Genomic DNA, 21,549 nt, shown 5'->3' on the forward strand with positions numbered 1-21,549 from the left:
TGGTAGGATGTTCATCATGGCAGTTCCTGACACCTTCCTAAGTGTATCTCTGTAAAATAAAATGTGTCCTGGCCAAAATTCTTATTACAGATCAAATTCATCTTCCAACATTACTTTTTATAACTCTCTTTTTAGCCTAGACCCTAGGCTACACTACTAGCGAGGATAGAATTGCTGTAGAATTCCTTTTTATTTCACTAACTTTTTTCTGAAAAGTTCAAAACATTTTCTCATGTCTACTACAGCCTTAGTTCAGAGAAGAATCCTGATAAGGTTGTTAAGTGTACACATAAAGCAATATGCTTGTTGTCTCAGTGAAGAAAATAGGATTAAGACAATGATTCAAGAAAGTGCTTTAAAATGTATTTGTGTTCAGACCTGTTCTGCAAAAAAACCCACAAGTCAATGTTTAGCTTTCAGCATAACTTAAGAATTTACGTCTCACTGAAGCTGTCCTCTGTTTTAAGTTTTTTGCTGAATGAATATATATTTAATAAGGGACAATTATTTTTAACTAATCTTTTCACTTAAAGCAAATAGAAAAAAGGAATCAGAAAGCCAATAAGCAAACTGTTGAGATAAATGAAGGCAATTTAACTGATAAAATACCGGGAGATTTTGCAAGGAAATAAAACAGTTGTTTTTAAGTTGATGCCTTGTATAGTATTGTGTTGTATGATATTGTGAAAGTCTTCAGAGACTATGCAATGCTATTTGTATAAATATACAAATATCATCATGTTATGTCCAGAAATACTTTTGTTATTGTGTGAATTTTTATTTTATTAGTTCATGAATATTCTGTGGGGCTGATTCTTGTTCACATTTACACTATGTGATGGAAGATACATTTTTATCACACTGCAGTTTCTTTGCTAAAGAAATGTAAATGGCCCTGGAAATAAATAAAGTGGGTCCTTTTGAATCTTAACAGTGATATAGCTAAAGCAAAAGGTATAGCAAAAGAATTAAACTAATTTTATTTCACTGAGGCAAGACCTGATAAGATGTCAGGGAGATGCTGGAAAAAAATTCTCGTTGCTGGTGTCAGAGGAAGTGCAATTAGTGTGGAGATGATGTTTTCTTTCTTTCTGAACTACTGTGCAAAACCAAAGCAAACGAACTCACAGAAACTAACGGAACAGTGAAATGCACAGCCCCAGGACAGATCTACTTTTTCCTGTGAAATCTTACAAAGCAAGAATTCAGACCTCCCCCAAACCTAGTTTATTTCTTCCGTCATTTTCTTTTGCATTCTCTGCAGGAACACCTGCAACGGATAGTACAGGAGGCAAAACCAGTATTTCCAGCTGGAAGCCATCAGAATTAAGGGGAATTTCTCTTGAATCTTGGCAAGGGGATGCTTTTTCAAACCCCACCCATCCTATAACCTAGCAGGCCACTCTAGCTACTACCATGTTTTATGCCTGTGCATTGTTCTGTAAAAGCAGTGGAAGGGGAGGTTTTGTTTCCTGCAACAGCAATAATTTTTGTGGCTATTTGCCATATAGCATACAAGGGACTGTGTTGCTTTCAAAGCCCTGCTCCAGTTTGTCAGACGTCAGCTTGGCAGGAACCAAATTTAACTTTGAGGCTGTTTCTGAAATTAAAGCTAAGACTTTCTTTTCTACCTCTGAAGTCTGCAAGATGTGTGCCACAACAGTCTTTAGAGACCTCTAAAACCGTCTCTGATGGTATGGCTGCTCACAACTGTATAGGAAGGAAATAAGCAGATAGAAGCAGATAGAAGTTTTCTTTTTTTTTTTAATTTCCCAATCCAACTTGCATGAGTTTACTGGCAGTCCTTTTCTGCAGAGCAAAGGGAGAGAGTAAAACTCACTGTCTTATGTTATTCAGCATTGCTTTGATACTAAAGCACAAATAAAAGACAAAAGATAACCAATGGTTCTGGAACCTCTGCTACATCCAGATGCAACAGTACTCTCCTGAGCACAAACAGTAGGATCTGAATGTTAAATATGCAGTTAGGCTGGAACATGAAGCTGGAGACCCAACCAAAGAAATAATAAACTGTGAAAAAAATTTAAAGCAAAGTAAACAACCTTACAAAGTTGTGTGTCTCATCTGCTTCAGCAGATTTTTAATGCTGACAGTAGGTCAAGTTGAACCAGTGGTTTCCTAATATAAATGGAAATAAGCACATTGCTTTGCAGCCCGTTATAAAGCCTCCTGTAACGATCTGTGCTGAAATTCTTTCCCATCTTCTGAGCAGTACAAAGTTACAAATTCTTGTGCCACTACACCAACAAATTTCATGTTTATGTGAGTATTCTGCACACACAGCATGTAATGGGGAATAACCTAGAGGATACATGCAGTAACATCCCAAGGATGCGAAAAGGTTCAGATTAAGTCATAGATACACTTGCACTCTTCTCATTTTTTCAGCCCAAACGAAACATCAAGGACAACAGCATTCCCAGGAGTTTTGGATTACGAGCCTATGAAATCAACAGGAGTCTTTCCACTGATGGCATAGGGATGATTAGAACATATGCTTAGTTTGCTCTGCATGGCTAAGATTACATTCCTTTTACAGGAGGATGCAACAGAGCTCACAGAGCTTCTCTAATCTACACAGGTTATTGCATTACCGAACAGCATTGACATATTGAGGGCTGTTTCAGTCATAGCTTGTCAATACCAATACTGGAAAATGAATGTAATGGTATAGCGAAAGAGTGTATAGTGGTCCAGTAGAAATAATGAATCTTGCTGAAGTGATTTTAAGAGCACATTTCTGCACCTGAGAAGTAGTATTATAACAATCCCAAATGTCAAATCTCAAACCATTATGATTTGAAACAGATAACTAGAAAATACCCATAATTCAGTGTGATGTCAGTAAAGTAACTCCATCTTCAGTAAGTGAAATCCAGCAATACCATATAAGGCAGCATTTTTATTCAGGATTACAGTAACAATATAAACCGTAAGAGCAAAGTCCAAAGTAAAAAATGCAATTTAGTAAGATATTTTCTTTGTTTTATAGTGCTTGTGTATTAACACAAACCATATTGAACTGAATGTAGATGTTGGCCAGCTAGCGGTTTTCCCAAAGTTATTGTCTCGGCAGCTGCCCTTTCATACAGCATAAACGGATCCTGTGTTACTTTTTGCTTTCACGGATCTCAACAAGAATGTCCAGATGAAGTTAGCCGCTCAAATCAGGAAAACACATGTACACCACCACTTAAAAAGTACAGCAGTTGTTTTTCTCCTGTAATCACTGACTGCAACTCTTTTGGCTTTCTGAAGGCCAGCACAGGAAACTCCTCCTGAGAAACATGTTCAGGGGGACACAAAGTGGAGAAGGAAATCCTTGTAGGATTTCAGCTGCAGAAAACACTTTCTAAAAGGCTCCTTTCACGCCAGCATTCCATCCCATGCACGTCCCAGTTGTGACTAGTGCCTCAGCTACTCTCCCACTCCTGAAGACCAAAAAGCAGCTGGGCAGCAGGTCATGAGCTGTACCTAGTGCATGAGTGTCCGCAGCTGGGAATGAGATTGCATACTATAGTGAATAAGCTGCAAGCTTTATGGAATTGCATCAGATACAGTCCAAACGCTTGCATGATGTGCATAATGGATGTGACCTAACAGTCCTGATACTGATAGGGTTGGTCCTTGAAAACACAGCCCAGTATTAACAGATTAGTCTGACATGTACTTTGTCTTGGTCACATAGCACCTTTCCTTCAGCTGAAACCAGATCTTGCCTAAGACCTACCAGATTGTCTTGATTCGGCAGGCATCTGGAATGGAGGCTGGTCCCTCTGAGCAAATTGCTTTGTTGAATTCTTTAACTCAGCATCTTCCAAACTTTTAAAAGGGGATCCCTGTTTTAGAAAATTAAATCAATCATTGTCTGCTTTAATTCTGCCCATGCTGTTTTCAGTTCACATTTTACAAATTTCACCTCGGATGCTAGAACTTCCACTTATATTATAATGGTTTAATCGCAAGAACAGCCTGCAAATGCAACTTGCCAAGCCTGAACCAAATCAGAAGAAAAAAGGCAATTTCACAATTGTCTAAAGAAAGTTTGACCTTGCACATATCAGCACTTTTGAAAAAGTGTCACTCCTGTACACAAAATTGCCAGAATAAACTACTTTCTGAAAACCACATCCAAAAATAATTGTATGTAAACTCTCTAGTATCATGTTATGAGCATGAGGGTTTACCCCATATACAGACCAAGGAAGAATGGGGAACTTGTCAACACTGATTCTCAATCTAGCCTTGTCGTTCGTTTCCTGTCCCTGTGCCAGCACACCCTGCCTGGGATGGGCTGTCAGGACTTCCTTAACATTTTGTATTCTCAAAACTATTTTATAGGTGTGTGAAGAGGAAGACTACACAACATCAGAGGGCAAAAGTCCCAGGTGTTGTCTTAGGTCTTCCAGTAGTGTAGATTCACTACCACCAGTAGGCACACAGAGATTACCAAGGGCATGTAGCTACAACGTTTGTATTGCAGGACATGTTTTCCCATTTTCCAAAAACCTCCTTTCTACCAAATCGGAAAAGTAGATGGTGACCCGATGTACTCAAATCCTAGTTGACTAGTCACAAGTTAACTCAGCTGTAGAGAAACAGCCTTTTGTCTGGTAACAACAGCATGATTTATTACTTCAGCTCTGTTGCCAGTTTCCTGGAGATTGAAGATTCCTAGACACTTGCATCTCTTCTGTTTTTGTTTGGTTTTCTATACAAGTATCTTCAACCAATAGTTTGGTTATTTTTTTCTAAAAATTTTCTTCCCTTTCTTCAAAATTAGCATATTATTTGTATGGTTTTAACTGGTTATATTGAAACTTTTCTTCTTAGTCATCCTTTAGAAAACTGAGAATTGGTTTTCCCAGTAGATTTGGAATGTGTTACACTAAGTAGAATTTATTATTATGCCTACGTGACCTAAAAGCAGGGTTTCCCTCTACTGTTCTTGGAATGCCTATTGAGATGAGGTTTGCCAAATTTCTTATGACTATCTACCCGTAATTTGTCTCCTCACTTTCTAGCAATTTTAACGGATCTTAACACAGATTGAAAAGTTCACCAGGTGATAGATTTCAAAAGATTTTAAATGTTGTCAGTTTTTAACTTACAGAGAAGTTCCAAAACACATTTTCCATCTTTGTTTTCTTTTTTTTTCCCCATAAAGTATGTGAACAGTTCAAATTTTAAACTTATTTTGCCTTATTTCAGACCTTAGTAAGGTCTGAACTTTTACAATTTTACTTATATCTAGAACCCTTCTGGACTGATTGGCATCTATGGCTCTAGTAACTACATGTAGCAAGGTCTCTGCCCAAGAGCTACGACAGTAGTAGACCATCAAGTATTTGTCCTATAATTCTCATCATCATCTCTTGAATGTATTTTAATTCTTTTTAAACAAGCAAAATAAATCAGTAATCTCCTCAGGATTTTTCTTTCATACAGTGAGGCCAGGATTTTAGATGGCACAAAAGGCTTTACATTAAACGGGTTTTTCAAGTGCTGCACTATCATTCTGTTCCACGTACATAACATGATGCCAGCATGTTATTCCTGAACTGTCCTTGGCACGTTGTCAGCAATTCTCTGCTCAAAAAATCCTGTTGTAAGGGTCCCACCTCACTTGGAGAACCCTTTGAGAATCTTTTCAGGGGGCTCTTCACTTTTTAGGGGGCCTTAATCTTCCTAAAAGCTAAGTGCTTGCCCTGGGATACGGAACACCTGAGGAAGCACCTCTGCTCCCGCGGAGGGAAAGGGCACCGACAGCCGAGCGCCCACTGCCCTGCGGGCACCGACCTGACCCTAGGGCCCTGCCAGGCACCTCGATCCGTCTTCCGGCTCAGCGTCAGGCGGCTCCCAGCCACTCCAGCTGGAGAGAAGCATCTGGAAAATCATTTTCGACGCGTAGGAAACTGTAAGACAGAGGCTCCAAGGGTTCCCCGCTGAGGCGAGAGTCGGGGGAAAGGAGCTCAAGAGAGACGCAGGCATCTCCTAGGCCCGTCCCTCCTTCCCTCTCCCAAGCGCGCCGGCCTGAGGCGATGCTGTCCCGCCGACCGCCGCCGCCTCAGCACCTGAGGCGAGCGGGGCGAGCCGCAGCACCCCGGCAGTGCGCGTAGAGAACCGGCCAGGGGGGTGTCCCTACCTGGGCAGCCGGCCCACCCCGCGCCCTCCAGCTCCCCGCCGGGTGAAGGCAGCGGCACCCCGGGCCGCGCTCAACCCCCACATGCCCAACCCCCGCCGCGCCACCGCATCCCTCAGCCACCCGCGGTCCCGCCTCCGCCTTTGATTGCAGGAGAGCACGGCGGCCGCGCCCGCCATTGGATACCACAGCAGCGGCCGCGCTCGCCATTGGCTGTCGGTGGATGCCACTCGCGGCTGTGGCGGCCGGGGGAGGTGGTAAGGCGTTCGGGACCGATCTTCTCAGCGGTGGCGGCGGCGCGATGGTGAGCTCCGCTGGGCCGCCGTCCCTGCCCGAGAGACCGGGGCTGGTGGAGGACTTCTGGTCCGGTCCGGTCCGGTCCGGTCCGGCCGGGCCCATGGTGGGAGGGAAGAGGCTGAATACGCTTGGGAAGCGGGAACCGGGAGGAGAGCCGGGCCCCAGTCCTTTGTTTCGGGGGGGTACTGGGGGTGGGGTGTGTTTTGGGGGGGCAGCGTCCAGCCGGGGTGGCCGGCACCGGGGTGGCCGGCACCGGGGTGGCCGGCACCGGCTGAGCTGGGCTGGGGTGGGATGGGATTCTGCGGGGTGGTGGAAGGGGCTCCCCCGCCCGGTGCCTGACCGCGCCGCCGCCTCGCCCTGTCTCGCAGTACGGCTTCGTCAATCACGCCCTGGAGCTGCTCGTCATCCGCAACTACGGCCCGGCCGTCTGGGAGGACATCAAGTAAGTGCGCGGGGCCGTTCGTGTCCCTCCGCCCCATGGGACCGGTCAGGGCGGGCGCGGCTTCCCGGTGCCGGCGGGGCTGTGTCGGCGTCTGTTGCCGGGAGGCGGCTTTCGGCCGTGACGAGACCCGCGCTGTCCTTGCCGGGTTTTGGTCCGCTCGGGGCCTCTCTTAACGCCGCGGAGACCCGCCGTATTCCAGCTTCCCCAGTCTCCAGGGGCCGAGGCGGAGGGGGCACCGCTCCCTGCGGGTCTGTCGGTTGCAGAGAGTCTGTGGCAGGAGGAACGGGCAGGCAGAACGTCCCGGAAGCCACAGAAGCGCTTCCTTGAGGCAGACCACCGGGTGAACCACGCAACGGTTACATCGCTTCGCATTCCCGAAGCAGCTGGAATACCGCTTTTAGCTAGAGTAAACCCTGTCTAAAACCAGTGTGAGATTTTGGTAATGTGCTCAGCTTGAAACTTAAAAGCCCCTGCTGTAGAGAAGTGTAGCTTCGTGTACGTGTAAGAATGACTTTTTGCTTTCTTCGCTTGAACCCGATTTCTTGTGTCCAACCCTGGCTTGTCTGGCAGTATAGCATTTTTCCAAGGAGTTGCTGTCTTCACTTTAAACTTTTGGTGAGCTGTGGGATTGCACAAAATGTTTGAAATGGGTAGTGCAAACAAAATTCTCTTTACCATAAATATGGTAGTATTGGTACTTGGGCAAAACCGCCTAATTTTTAAAAAGACGTGAATGCTTACATAGTTGTAAGCTTACTTTGTAAGGCTTCAGGCAACTATGTAGTTACAAGAAAGGGTTTAATATGATCTCTTGATATCATATGTTTTAAGGGAGAAGTAGATTACCCAGCCTGGTGGAAGTGGTATTCTTTCAGCTGGACACCTTCTGCTATACTCTCCCACTTATTTTGGGCCAATTTTAATGCATCAGTGTATCTGTCTTGCGGTTGTCCTAATACAAATTTTGGCGTTAAAGGACTGCTGTTGACTGAAATTTTTGTGACCATGACACTGTTTTCATTAATCCATTCATTAGGAATGTGGTAGTCTTTGAAATCAGAGAATCATGGGAATGTTGGTTGGAAGGGACCCTCCGGAGGTCAGCTAGTCCAGCCTCGGTTCCAGCCAGGACTGTTAGCAGCACTAGATGAGGGCTCAGCTATGGCTTTTGTCTAGTTGAGTTGTTAAAATCACTAAAGTTGAAGAGTCCACAGTTCTGGTTCAGCAGACATTCACTGTTCCAGTGATCCCTGACAGTCTGTAAATTACTCTTTGCAAATGCACTTCTGTGGATTGTGTAGATGAAGACTCAGTGAATGCCACACAGTTTTGTTTTGTAAGTTAAGTGAGCTATGTAAGTTTATTTTTCTTGCATACCTTATCTAAACACACTGATCTGTTTTGAATTCTTATGGTTTGATACTGGTTTTGTATGACACATGTATGTTAAGGGACTTAATTAAGAAATAATAATACACACATAATTTTCCATGAAAATAATAATAAGATATGTGTAAAATATAATAAAGAATGTTCACTCTTTCCTGACATGCCATCCCTTACAAAGATGCCTTTGAGTAGTATGGCCTGCATTTGTCCAGATTACCCACTGAACAGAATTTGTATGTAAGATTAATCCATTTGAGCAGACACAAAGTTTTGTCTTCTAGTACAAGATCATGCTGCAGACTGTCAGAACCCCATCATAATTCCTGATGCATCCTATCTCTAAGATTTTACACACATCTAATAGAATACTGAATATAACCAAAGCCTATGAGGAGTATTACTCATTTAACTTTTTGGTGATACTTAATAGAAAGATACGAAATACTTCGCTAAGGTCAGCTGTGAAAATTCAGGGAGCTGCTACATGATGTTTCTGTGTCTCAGCTGAGAAACATCTCTGTCTTGTAGCAGCCCAACAGCTAGCCTCTGCTACTGATTCATAGAGAAGATGGCTTTGTGGAAGGAAACTGTACCACACCACCACCCAAACAGAAGAATGGAACATGATCTGCAAGAACAAGCCAACGTATATGGAACAGCTGCCATAGCTCCTTATGCAAAAGGCGTTTGCAACAGGGTATTTATTCAGCAGGGTTGATCTTGAGAAGTAGTGTACCCTAGAGTTTAGAAACAAACCCCCTATATATCTCACTGGAACAATTTATAGTGGTGCTGGTTTAGGGGATGGTACAGGGCCAACTGATAGATAGAGATGTTGTGGAAGAGATTAGATGTTTTACCGTATGTAAGCACATACAGACTTCTTGCAAAGGTGTTGTTAGAACTGTTAATCATTTAGGAAGCAATGGAAAGATACAGACCAGTGCTGTGGCATGCTGGGTTGAATCAGTTGAATTACTGATGATTGAATTGGAGGAGTGATTGTTGAAATCAACAGTCTTTGTTTAAAAAACATGAGAGGAACTTTGCACTGTTCATGTGGTTGAATTTGTAACAACTTAAGCATTTCTATGAGGGTGGCGAGACACGAACAGGTTGCCCAGAGATACTGTGGATGCCCCCTCCCTGGAAGTGTCCAAGGCCAGGTTGGACCCGGCTTTGAGCAACCTGGTCTGGTGGAAGGTGTCCCTGCCCATGGCAGGGGGCTTGGAACTAGGTGATACGTAAGATCCCTTCCAACACAAACCATTCTATGGTTCTATGATTTCTGTGAAGCAGAAAGGCCTCTGGGTAGTTCAGTAAAAAATTTGGTATCTAAGCTTTTTTTTTTTTATGTTGAGCTGATCACATGTTGCTATTTTGTTCTCCCTAAAGTCACTACAGAAGCTGTGAATCAGCGTTGCAGAGTGGTGGGTTGTGATTGCTGAGTGATTCTCAAATGCCTGTGGGTGAATTTGTACTTAATATTGATAGAAGTGAAAAGAAAACACAAAACTGAATAAACTGAAGTAATGAAAACAGGTCATTCTTTAAAAAAGTAGATTCAGAAAAGTTCAATACTAAACTGAAAGGGTATGCTCTATCTGAAGCATGAAAACTGTTGTCTTCTGTAGCTTCTTCAGTCAAAAGTGACATTGAAGTTCTTAAACATAGAATCTGGGAGACCGAGTAGTAGAATCTGTTGTTCTTATGAGAGTGGTGTTTTTGTTGCCATCACTTGTTGTTAACCAAGTCAGAATGATGATTTCAACTCTCCTTTTCTGCTGTTTCATTGATTTTTCAACATTCTTGTGAAACCACCATCTATCTGAAAAAGATCCATACTGATTTTGTTTTTCAAATGTCCCAGAGTGAATTTCTTAGGAAAGTTAGACTCCATGTTTTTTTCACTTTTCAAACAGAGCATAACTAAACAACAGAATTATTTTTACACATCAGGCAACCTTTACAATGAGGCACTAAGCTTATGGAAAAATTGCAGTATATAGTCTGAAATTTTACTGAATATCAATTTTGTCACCTCAATGGAAATATACTGTGGTTTTGCTAAAGCACTAGAATTAAAATGCTTAAAACCCAAAACAATTCAAAGCCATGTGTTTCTGAACCAACACTGTTGATCCCAAATAGGCTGAATTCAAAATGAGATGAAGAAAGCTGGCATAGGAGCAGTGAAAGGTAATACTGATTTATGGAGCCTTTATTCATTTTCTCAACCACGAAGACTCAAAAACTTGTTTCTCCTTTGTTTTTCTCTGGCTACCACTCGTAGAATTGAGAATTTGGGCTTGTGGACAGTTTTTTCATGATGAAGGCTGAGCAGCATTAAAGGGATTTAGTGAAGCTGGGTGAGAGGAGGAGTGAGAGCCACTTGGGAGAGTCCTTCTGCAGCTGCTGAATTCTGCAGTAGCAGATTTTTCTTAATGGAAAGTGAAGATGATTCAGCATAATAATTTATTTTGTTTACTGGCAGTTGTAAGTTGCTTATACACTTTTCATTGTAGTTCACTCCTTCAGTCATCAGAAGGGGAGGCTTAGGACCTGGAATACATGGAGATACGCTTCTCTGATCGGCACTCCACTAGCTCTGCAAGAAGTTATTAGGAAATAAACTACTACTTAGAGCTGTTAACCACATTTTTGCTGAGAAGGCTCTTAATTTCACCCTTCTCTGCGTAAGAGAAAACCTCTCTCAAATCCCGTATTTTGTTGTTACATCCGGAGGGTTATTTCAGATTGTGTGGCCACAATTGCAATGGCTTGAAAAGATGGTTATCAAGATTCTTTTGGCATGAGATATCTTCAATTCCTTTGCAGCCAACATAAATGCTGGTTAACGTAAACTAAAAATTGTCAGGCCTGACTGTTCTCACATACATGTAATTGTGTGCTCGTGTCTGATCAAGGCCAGATTTATACTGCTGGGTGATAGTAAGTAGTGTGTGTGGAATTACCGTCTAATGTACCTGTCCTAAACAGAACAGAGAGATTGCTCACATTAAAAAAAAAAAAAAGTTCTGTCTTCCCTGGTATGTTTTTGTGGTGGACATATTTAAATAGGTGTGTGCTTAGATATACTTGAAAGGGACTTCTATCATGATGAAATTTGCACTCTTCTGCAACAGGTGTCATGTCTTGCTGAGCTGAACAGCCAATATATTGGAAATTCTGAGCACTCCATTCGACAGCTCTAAAGGTTTAATTGTGTAACAGGGATGTCTTCTTGAAACAGCTCCAAGACAGTATGTGGGAAGTTAGAGCAATGTTGTCAGCAGGGAATATGTACATAGTCATTTATCCTGTGTTTCCCAACAGTATCCCTCTGTGTTTTATTAAATGAATACAGGGTTTTCCCACGGGCTCCTAAATCTGAATTTAGGCCAGGTTAGATGCTCAGGCTGTGACACTTTGAAATATATTGCCAAGAAAAGGAAGGAGAACTCAAATATCTTTTTAAGGAATGCATTAAAATTGGTATTTTTCCCACAGGGGTACATGAAAGATCTGGTTTTGGGAAATGAAATGGGACAATCAGTCAGCTGTAGTCTTCATATTCCTTCTGTTTCTGTGGTAGAAGTCACAGAATCACAGAATGGTAGGGGTTGTAAGGGACCTCTGGGAATCATCTAATCCAGCCCCCCTGCCACTCCCCACAAAAACCTGTAGCCCGATGATGGAAAAACTAGAACAGAAGTTGTAAACTCGTATTTGCAAAAAGCAACTACCTAGAGGTGAAACCACTTTTTAATTGCTTCTGAAAAATAGTATCTATGTCGAAACTTTCACAGTAGCAAACCAAGCATTTTGTGCCCCAAGAGTCGTGTATTGTTTGCTGGCTGTACCTTAGCGTGGGATGCAGAAAGCAAGTAAGAGTCTTATTTTCCTGGTGCTCAGTGCTTAATGTAGAATTAAGGCATCATCCTGCCTTTGCCCTTTTCTGTCCTCCGTTTGTGGGTTAGGCTGGCATGTGCTGTCCACACATGCTCTTAAAAGCGAAGATGCCAGATTCCGGGAGCCTGCTGGGTAGCACAAATTTTACATGGATCAAATGGTCTGGAAGTGCACACGAAGGAAGCAAAAGTCAATCGATTGTCCTATGAGGAAGGAAATTTTTGTTGTTTTCCCCTAGACTTCACACATTGTCACCTACCAAGGCTCCAGGCTAGTTGACTCTTCAGAATTTGTGTTCTGTAACTGTCCTGTTATGGTTAAAATGGTGATACACCGAGGGCTGAGAAATTGTCCTGGTGCAATGTAAGTGGAAAGCTTCTCTCCTCAGTTTCAAATCAGGTTCAAGTGGTAGAAAGCGCTGTAGAAATTGGGGGAGTGAAATAAACTGCAAGGCTTTTACATCTAAGTGTAGGTTTCGATGTGCCTAGGACTTAAATTTTTTTATCCTCTTAATGCCTTTGGGATTTCTCCCATCAAATTGCTACCTTTCCTATTCTTTTCTTATGTACTTCTCTTCCCAGGAACTGTAGAAAAAATCCAGGTGGCTATCAAGTGGGTTACAGATTTTACCCTGTAGACACATATAGCTGTGTATTGCAGTGGTGGTAATCAGTCTCATGTGAATCATCTCTCCTGCTTTGTTGAACTGGTGTGAACTTGCTTGATATTTCTCTTTCCCAACCCACAACTGATTTATTACAAAGAATGCTTGCTTTACAGTTTACCTAAAGTTACTGATTTGTTGCAGACATACAGAGTTAATTATCTTAATTGTCTTCTCACCATGAACACTGGTGAAAAATAGACTGCTCACTACAGTTTTAGATTGGAAGTCCGTACTTATGTTGGGTCATGTAGGACTCAGTTATAATTGATTGCAGTGGTCTGTGAAAAAACATGAAAATTGATTTTTCACTGCCACCTTAGTGCCATGTGGGTTTACCCAGTGCTGAAGACAGAGTGTTCTGTTCAGTAAATCTTATAACAATTTTGAAAAAAATACAGATTACTTATAGGTGTCAGAAAGAGACTTTGGAAAGCCATTACTGGTGAAAGGACAATAGATTAATATTTTTAATCCACACACTGTGTAATATTTATGAATAATTATCCAGAAAGTAGCCTTAAGTAAGACCATTTATTGTATTACAAAGTTCCAAGCAGTATTTTTTAAGTTTTCTTAAAACTGGTGCGGACTAGATGTTTCTTGATGGGTCCAAAGTTTAATATTCACAAGATTTATAGGGTCAGGACACTACACTTCCTGCCCCTTTAGTTCCTCACAGCAGAAGGACCTGCTTGGAGGTCAGGAATTTAAACTATGTGGATGCCAAATTCTTTAATACATCTGGGAAAGACTTTGCCAAAAGGAAATAGTGGCATGTTGTGAAACATGATGTGAATGTTCTTGCAGTTCTCTCTCAGGTACTTTGTAGTTTTCCCAGAACCGGGAAGTGCTTTTAGACCTGTTGGGATACCAGGTGTTGTATCACTCACTCTTATAAATGAAATGCTTAAAAGAAGTATTTTGTAAGTACCATTCCTTTTAGTCCACTTATGTAAAAGGAAGCAAAATAATGCTAGCTTCATATTTTTAATAATATTTTTAGTATTTGGAGTAGTAGTGGAGAACTTGCACATTTGTTAACTATATCTTCTAGGATTATCTTTTTTTTAAAACCTACATTAAACATTCTCATATTCAGCCTGTGAAACTGGGAAATAGCTCAGAACTCTGAAGTCTATAAATACACCTATTTACTTTACCCAGAACGTCATTTTCCTGGACACATTCCCATTTTTGTTTAATCTTGTAACTTAATATAATTTGTGTTTTTCCCAGCTGGGTGTTTTAAAATAACTCTGGACCATCCACAGCACGTACAAGTCTATTTTATTTTTTTCTTTTTGGTAGGAGTGAGAAAAGTGGTTAAATATTTTTAATAATTTTTAGCAAAGCATCTTTGTGAAATAAATACATGAAAGATGAGAAGCATTTTGAAAACACAAACCATCTGTGAAGTAATATAATGAGCAGTGAGTTAGCCATTTTAATGTAAAAGAGATGCAAAGATGATTCTGGATTCACTGATACCATCTTTAGTTCTGACACATGTAATTCTGTTTAATAGTGTTACTCTTGGAACAGAATTAGACTTGATGTGCTCCTATCAGTGAGATCAGAACCGTGCTGGGTTTCTAAGTGCAGTAGTGTTATTTTGTCATTAAGATTGTTTTGACTGGTCTCTTCAATTTAACAAGTCCTTTTTCCACAATGGTGGCAAAAGTCCCAACAGAAACAATACCTATCATGGAAGAAGTCCTAGAGGTGGTCTTGGAACTAGCTGTTGTTGTGGTGTGTTCAAGGTGACACACCCAGGGCATGCACTTTGGACTGGAGTTTTGATAGGAAGAGATCCAGTTGTGCTTTTGGGACACCAGATGATCTGTTAAAGTGGCACGAACAACTGTTAAATAGTAATGATGTTGTATCACAGAGAAGCCTGTGCATCTTCAGGATTCAAAGTAATTGTTCCATGCAGTCTTGTACCATCTTTTTTTCCTGTGTGTATCCATTGTCTTTTCTCAGTATTTACTGCATGCAAAGTTCTGTAACGGGAAGGATGCTTTTTCTGTAAGATTGCTTTTTTTTTTCAATTCCAGCTTCATGACTGACTACAGAGACAGGATAGCAAGTGCTACTTCACAGGAATAAAAAAGTTCTGACAGCAGCAACCTTCTTCTTGATTCTGATTTATTCAAATTTCCTTTAAATGATACCATTTGACTGCAGAACTACTTTACAATCGACTTTGTGCAGAATGGGCTATATAAATACGACCTACCTGACATGGCATCTTGTCCAACCATGTTTTCTGTAGAGTCTCTAAAGATGGCAAAAGAAATCCTTACTACATCAAGATAGAGAAAATATTTCCTGTATGTGAAATAAAAATGTGTGCAATCTGTGGTATAAAGATCTGCAGTGCAAGATCTGTTCTGATTTTAAGAATGGCTTTTGTGTGAACGTTTATCCACACTTAATATTTCATCCATCTCTGTGAATCATTAACATTACCTGTGAACATTAGTAGTGTGTTTTCAAATACTAAACTAGGTTCACAATGGGAAAGATTTTCAAAGGGCGCATTGTACACATGTGGTACCACCTGTAACGCTGTTCTGTGCTGCTAGACCAACAGCAGTTTGGGGGCTGTTAGCATGACTGATGGAGGGAAGGCTGCTTTAAGACTTGATCTTGCTTTGATCTGCTCAATAGGATTTTTTCCATTGATTGCAAGGTCAAACCTGTATGTAAAAAAAATGGCCTCCATATAGCTGTGTTATTTTCCATGGTGCAGTGGTTAAGGTTCTTTTTTCCCAAGTAAACTTCCTCACATTAACCTGGGTAATATAAACATTCTGGAGGAAAACAAAGGCATTTTAGAAAAGCCTGGGCTGGAATCTTTGTTTCCCGCAATTCGAGTAGCTCTGTGTAATCATTCAGAATTAGTCTAGAGTAAATAAAAAGGGCCACCAGACCGTAGCAGTTAGGACAGGCATAACATAGGATGTAGGTTTTGAACCATGAAATACCACAACCCGTGTGCGGATGAGTCAGTTTGGGCAAGAGCATTAAGATCCTGGATTTTTTCAAAGTTTTGAACATAAACTTACAGGGGAGCAAAGCGCACCCTTATTTTGCCTCTAGAAATGTAGATGAGACATTAATTGTAAATTCTGTTCTATTTGACTTAGAATTTATTTTGAAAGAAAGGCCATATAAAAGTTAAGTTTGCTACTGTAGTGCTGCTGCTTCACTAAGGAATTAACCAGGGCTTGGGAATTTGCCAGAGCTTGTTGCTTTTGGCTCATTTCCAGTCAAGTCTTTAAGAAAGCCACCAACATGTTATTGCTGTTAATGCCTTTGTGATCAAACACCATGGTCTGCAGAAAACATTAGAGCTGTGCTAATTTACTCCCATAATTTTATCTGGTCAAAAGCTGGGAATAAAGATTGCAGCAAAACATTTCAAGGGAAGTGCCACAGTTTTTCGTAAAGCTGTGGATTATGAAGTTTTCTATGAAATAAGGTCAGCCAAATGTAAATTCTTTGCATCTAATGATGCCATGTTACATTGCAGTTCTAGTCCCAGCTCATGAACCATCTGTCAGCCAGGAGAGGGAGGTTGTGCAGATGAAAACAGTTGCAGCCTTCTGGTCTTTTAAAGTTCACATACTCGTGTTTGTAGCCGTACCTTGTTCCACACAGGCAGGTTCGTTTTCATACGTGTTACTCGAAGATTATGGAGTTAAAAACAGCTGTGTCACCGTGGAGGAATTACAGTTGATGGGCAGCCAACCACAGCAGCTCTGCAAAGCTGACAAAGCAGCCTCACTTTTAGTATTAGTTATAACAGTTTTCATAACACTATCATATATTTCTTCCTGTCACCCTTGTAGTGGAACCAGTTCCTTAGTGCAAATGCAGGCGGGTTTCATCGATCAGGTAGGGGTCAGGTAATTAGGTGAGAAAACTGCAGCCATGAGGAAACAATTTAGGGATTGCCTGTTCACCGGATTGAATATTTCAATGACTTTGTCCTGTTTCCAGAATGCTGGTGGTCACATCATGGTGAGCCTCTGGTGCTGACAGCTGTGATGCTGTGCTCTCTGAAACAAGTTGATAGAGGACCTACAAGCGCCTCTGTAAAAATAGGAGTGTTTTCATGTTGCATTGACCATTTTGGATAAGCTTACAGCAGCATTTCCCCATCACATGTAGTCTTAAGGCTAATCAAACATTTCAGAGAGAAAGACTTTGGAAGTTGTCACTGCTGTCGGATTACTTGAGGAAGGTAGAAGGGCTTCAGAAGCTGCAGACCCAGCTCACTGGAGACAGGGAAACGGCTTCAGCTGACTGCACTGAACCTCCGATCTTGTCCTCAGCCACTCACTCTGGCTACACATTGTTCTGTGTGCACAGCAACTTCTGTGACCAAGTGGTGAAGCAGACAAGGGAATACATGCAGCAGAAAAATAACCCAGAAATCAAATGTCTAACTGAATTATATTTCAGCTCAGCAACATAAGACATTTTTTACAATGCGGGTGGTGAAACCCTGGAACAGGTTTCCCAGAGAGGTGGTAGATGCCCCGTCCCTGGAAACATTCACGATCAGGTTGGATGGGGCTACGAGCAACCTGATGTAGTGACAGATGTCCCTGCTCACTGCAGGGGGGTGGTACTAGACGACTTTTAAAGGTCCCTTCCAACACAAACTGTGCTGTGATTCTATGATGAATGATTGGGATGTTCTGGCACAACAGGGCATAGAGATACGGAGAAGGAATTGTCCTGTAAAGGAAAAAAAAAAAGTCCTGGAATTTAGTAATTTTCAAGCACAGGCTTTAAAAAGGCAGTTTATCTTTTGACAGGGGTTTAGATCAGACGTTGTCATGGGATTTACCATTTTTGTAGGACAAGCAAAGAGATTTTTGCCCACATGGTTTTGAATGAGGCATGTAATCCCATGCAGGAGTAAATACTTAATTTGACAAATTTTCTAGATAAAAAATCCCCAAATTTGTTTTAAGTGTATTTTTCTATGTCTTTTTAAAATAAAAATGACTAAAAGGCAGGACTTTTTTTGTTTTGTTTTGGAATATTAGCTTGCAGTACAAGCACTGGGTCCTTTTCCTGTACTGCTGGAACGCCCAGCAAAACTGCTAATGCTGAGGGAGGGTGAAGCCTTAGAGCAGTGAGTTTCACCTCAGAAAACTATATCCAAGGAATGCAGACGTGATTGCTCATTGAACTATTTTTTGTTTGACTTCATCAGTAAAGTTATTTTAATGGGAAATACATTATTAAGGCTGCAGAGAAGATGGCTGCTGAGTGATCCAAAGCATCTAGAGGAAACTGGAGAAAAACAAAATAGCTAAAATAATCTAAATGGAATAGGCATTGAAATAACCAGTGGTGATTTTTAAAAGTAGTGGTTCAGAGAAACTGCAGGCATTGAAGAAAAACTTTGGCAAGGTAATTTGAAGACAATTAAAATAAGAAAAAAGAAATCATGAGTTGGCGCAGAGAAGGAAACAGGAAAAGTTCCAGTTGATGTAATGGTAAAGACATGTAAGAAGTTTTGAAATAGATAGCAGCAGGATCAAACTGGGTCAGTTTTTAACAGAGAAAATTCTCAAGCACAAAACCTCTGTCTACTGGATTGTGCAAGTATGCAGTATTTTTGAGGATGTTCATTGCTTTTCCAGATGTGTGTGTTATCCTCTGTGGTTTAGCTGAGATCAGAGAGACTAAAAGGAAGCATAGTGTGTACCAGAGATGTGGGAAAGTTTGTTCACCCTGTGCAAACTTCCCTCCAAACTGTCTGACTTCCAGTTCCATATAATGTTATGAGAATCAAAGAAGATCAAATCAAAAAAGTAGACACATTTTTGAGATACAGGAACAGTGTGGTATAATTTTTGGTCAGGAGTAAGAATGTGATGAGCGAGATTAAAGGAAGATGAAGAGGAAAAAGAAAATAATGGGTTCCAGACTTCCATTGATAAGTGAACAGATATCAAAGACTGATGATATCAATAGCAGGGTTAAATGACAAGGAATTTCGTTGAAGTCAATACAGTACTATTATAGGAGATTGGAATCAGACCGTGTCAGCAGTCCCATTGGCCATCTAGCAGTTTTAAGATGAACAAGAGTACTTAATTCTCAGACCTTTCTCGCATTTGAATAACACAGAAAATGTTTTGGTTTGTGTGGCTGAATAATTCCATTACAACTGTAAATATTTGAATGGTTATGCAGGCATTACTATTTTCTGTTATGTCATTTTTAAAATAAATTATGCCAGCTCTAGAAAATGAGAATCTAAGTTTCAGTCAAAGACTTGTGTTTTGATTGATGGTTGATCCTGTTGTAAGGATGGAGGCAACGATTTTGATGTGAAAAGGGATGTAGGATTTCACATAGTAGATTTAGAATCTACTTTTTATGTGTTTATAATTCCTCTGATGACCATTAGAAATTTAGAGCAGTTAGAAATATTTACTCTTAAACCGTATGTTTCAGCCTTATCTCAAGGAGAATTTTGTCCTACTTTGGTAAAAATCCTTCACTACCATGGTGCTAGTAAATAGTTTTTAACTGAGTTCTTCATTTGTGCTTTAGAAAAATAATTATTGCAGTCCTAGGTTGATGAATGTCTTGATTTGTGTGACATATGCTTAGTTTTTTATAAAAAAACTACCTCATCAGCTACCTTTTTGGTATTTTTTGTAGTTGTAAGGCTTTTTCTAAAGAACAACTGCCTGTACTAATTTGGGTTTTGGTGTAACTTAAGAAGATGTGATTCAGTCATTCTCTTCTAGGCTTTCCTGCCTCTTTGCCTTTCTTTTGTCTGCGGTGTAGAGCTGTGTTTAGATGAAAGGCTATCTTTTTTTTTCGTGAGGTAGCTGTGACCCTCCACTTGCAAAGATGCTGTCAGTGCCATGATCACATTAGTTTTGCTGAGCTGAAATCCATTCTAAGCTCCTAAATTAGAGCATGAGTACCTACAAATGTCTCCTCTTTTGTCACTATTTTTGCAAGAGATCACAGAAGGTGAACAGCTGTCATAGAAAATATACTGAGAAAGGAGGCTGTGCTCCTTTGGCGGATGGGGACTTCAACAAACAGAGCATGGCTTCATCAGAGACCGTGGTGTGCTCCCTGCACATCCGCCTCTCTCTGCTGAAGGAGAACGTGCCTGGGGATGAGGAGCAAACACAGAACGTGACTTGCCCTCGCAACAGGGCAGGGTCATGGCCGCATCCCCTGGCCTGCTCTGTGCGTGGCCCTTCAGGCCCGGGGGTCTGCCTGCCCATCAGGTAGCTCCGTGGCCTCCTCCGGGAGCTGGGGCTCAGCCACCGGTGCATCTCCAGGGCCTGGCTCCTGTGGCAAGCACATGCGGTCAAACAGGGAGGAAGGCGCTTGTGGGCCCTCCTCAGTAAATAACCCACTTGTGTCAAGCGCAAGGCTTGGGAGGCACAACAGTTCATTGCCTAGGGATATCAGCTTGTTTTCCTCAGGAAAAAAAATAGCCTACAGAGTTGTGCCGCCCTTTGGACAAGCTACTGACTCAGTGTTCAAACTGAAGAGAATAATAAATGAACCTGAGAAACAAAGGAGTCGTCGTGTTTTGTTTTTTTGCTTAGCAGCAGTAGTAAGTATGCATGTGACACATGTATGAGTGTTGTCTTAAACCTGAGGTTGAGAATTTTTTCCTTTAGTGAAGAAATGTATATTTTTATCATGCTTTAGCAAAGTAGTGACACTTTACTCATGAAAAACTGACATGCAGTGTGAGAACAAGGGCTTATAAAATCCTAGCATCCTTTTTTTTTTTCCTATCTACTAGGCATGTGGAGAATTCTGAAAAAAGGTATTAGGTACTTACATCTGGATCTTAGATTCATCTTTGAAGATAGGTGCAAATGGTTGTTCTAAACATCCCATGCCTTTTGTAAATAAAGTGTAATCAAAATTGGAAGGAGTGAAAACACTTGCGGAGAAAGTCTTTAAAGAGCCCATTATTGGATATTCCCCTATTTTAAAATGCAAATTCGGTCTTTACTAGTTCAGCAGCTTTTTTGTGAGGCTCTGTACTGAAAAATCATGTTTATTTTCTCACAGCTGATTGTTATTTTCAGAACACATGTGGTCTGAAATACTTGTACTGTACCTTATTTAAAAGCTTTGATACCATACCATACACAATTGATTTATCGATATGATGCTTCTCCCTCAACCAAAAAGATTTTATTCTTTTTGCTTTCTAGGAAGGAGGCACAGCTAGATGAAGAAGGACAGTTTCTTGTCAGGATAATTTACGATGATTCCAAAACCTATGATCTGGTTGCAGCTGCAAGCAAGGTCCTTAGTAAGTAATATGGCTATCTTCTTTGCCCGTTCCTCACATAAAAGATGACACCACCGTCCCCCACCCCATGTAGCAGAAAGAAACAGGATTTAGCACAGAGGAAGTGAAAACAGAGTATTGGTCAAAGAGACCATTTAAACAAAAATTTCAGAAGAAAGTATTTTTATTTATTTATTTAAGATACTTTTGTTACTTTTATTCCTTTAAATGATTTTTGTTACTTCCAGAGTATTCAGTCACAGGTACACCTTAAACTGCAGTAATATACCTCATCCACAGAGCATGGTCAGTGTTACAAGCAGTCATGAAATAGCAATATACCACTGTATAGCAGTATACTA

The 21,549-nt window shown here is 41.1% G+C and overlaps 1 protein-coding gene across 1 annotated transcript in view; it reads left to right on the forward strand.

Moving 5' to 3' along the window:
• Positions 1–6,358: 6,358 nt before the first annotated feature.
• The window catches only part of GUCY1B1 (guanylate cyclase 1 soluble subunit beta 1), a 45,455-nt gene continuing 30,264 nt past the window's right edge, over positions 6,359–21,549 (forward strand). Inside the window, exons 1-3 of the mRNA XM_075421610.1 lie at positions 6,359–6,467; positions 6,829–6,902; positions 21,108–21,208. Coding sequence (XP_075277725.1) covers positions 6,387–6,467; positions 6,829–6,902; positions 21,108–21,208 — 256 coding nt within the window. The 5' untranslated portion in view covers positions 6,359–6,386. The remainder of the gene's footprint in view (positions 6,468–6,828; positions 6,903–21,107; positions 21,209–21,549) is intronic.

The sequence above is a fragment of the Opisthocomus hoazin genome, chromosome 5, assembly GCF_030867145.1.
Source record: "Opisthocomus hoazin isolate bOpiHoa1 chromosome 5, bOpiHoa1.hap1, whole genome shotgun sequence".
Classification (NCBI taxonomy): domain Eukaryota; kingdom Metazoa; phylum Chordata; class Aves; order Opisthocomiformes; family Opisthocomidae; genus Opisthocomus; species Opisthocomus hoazin.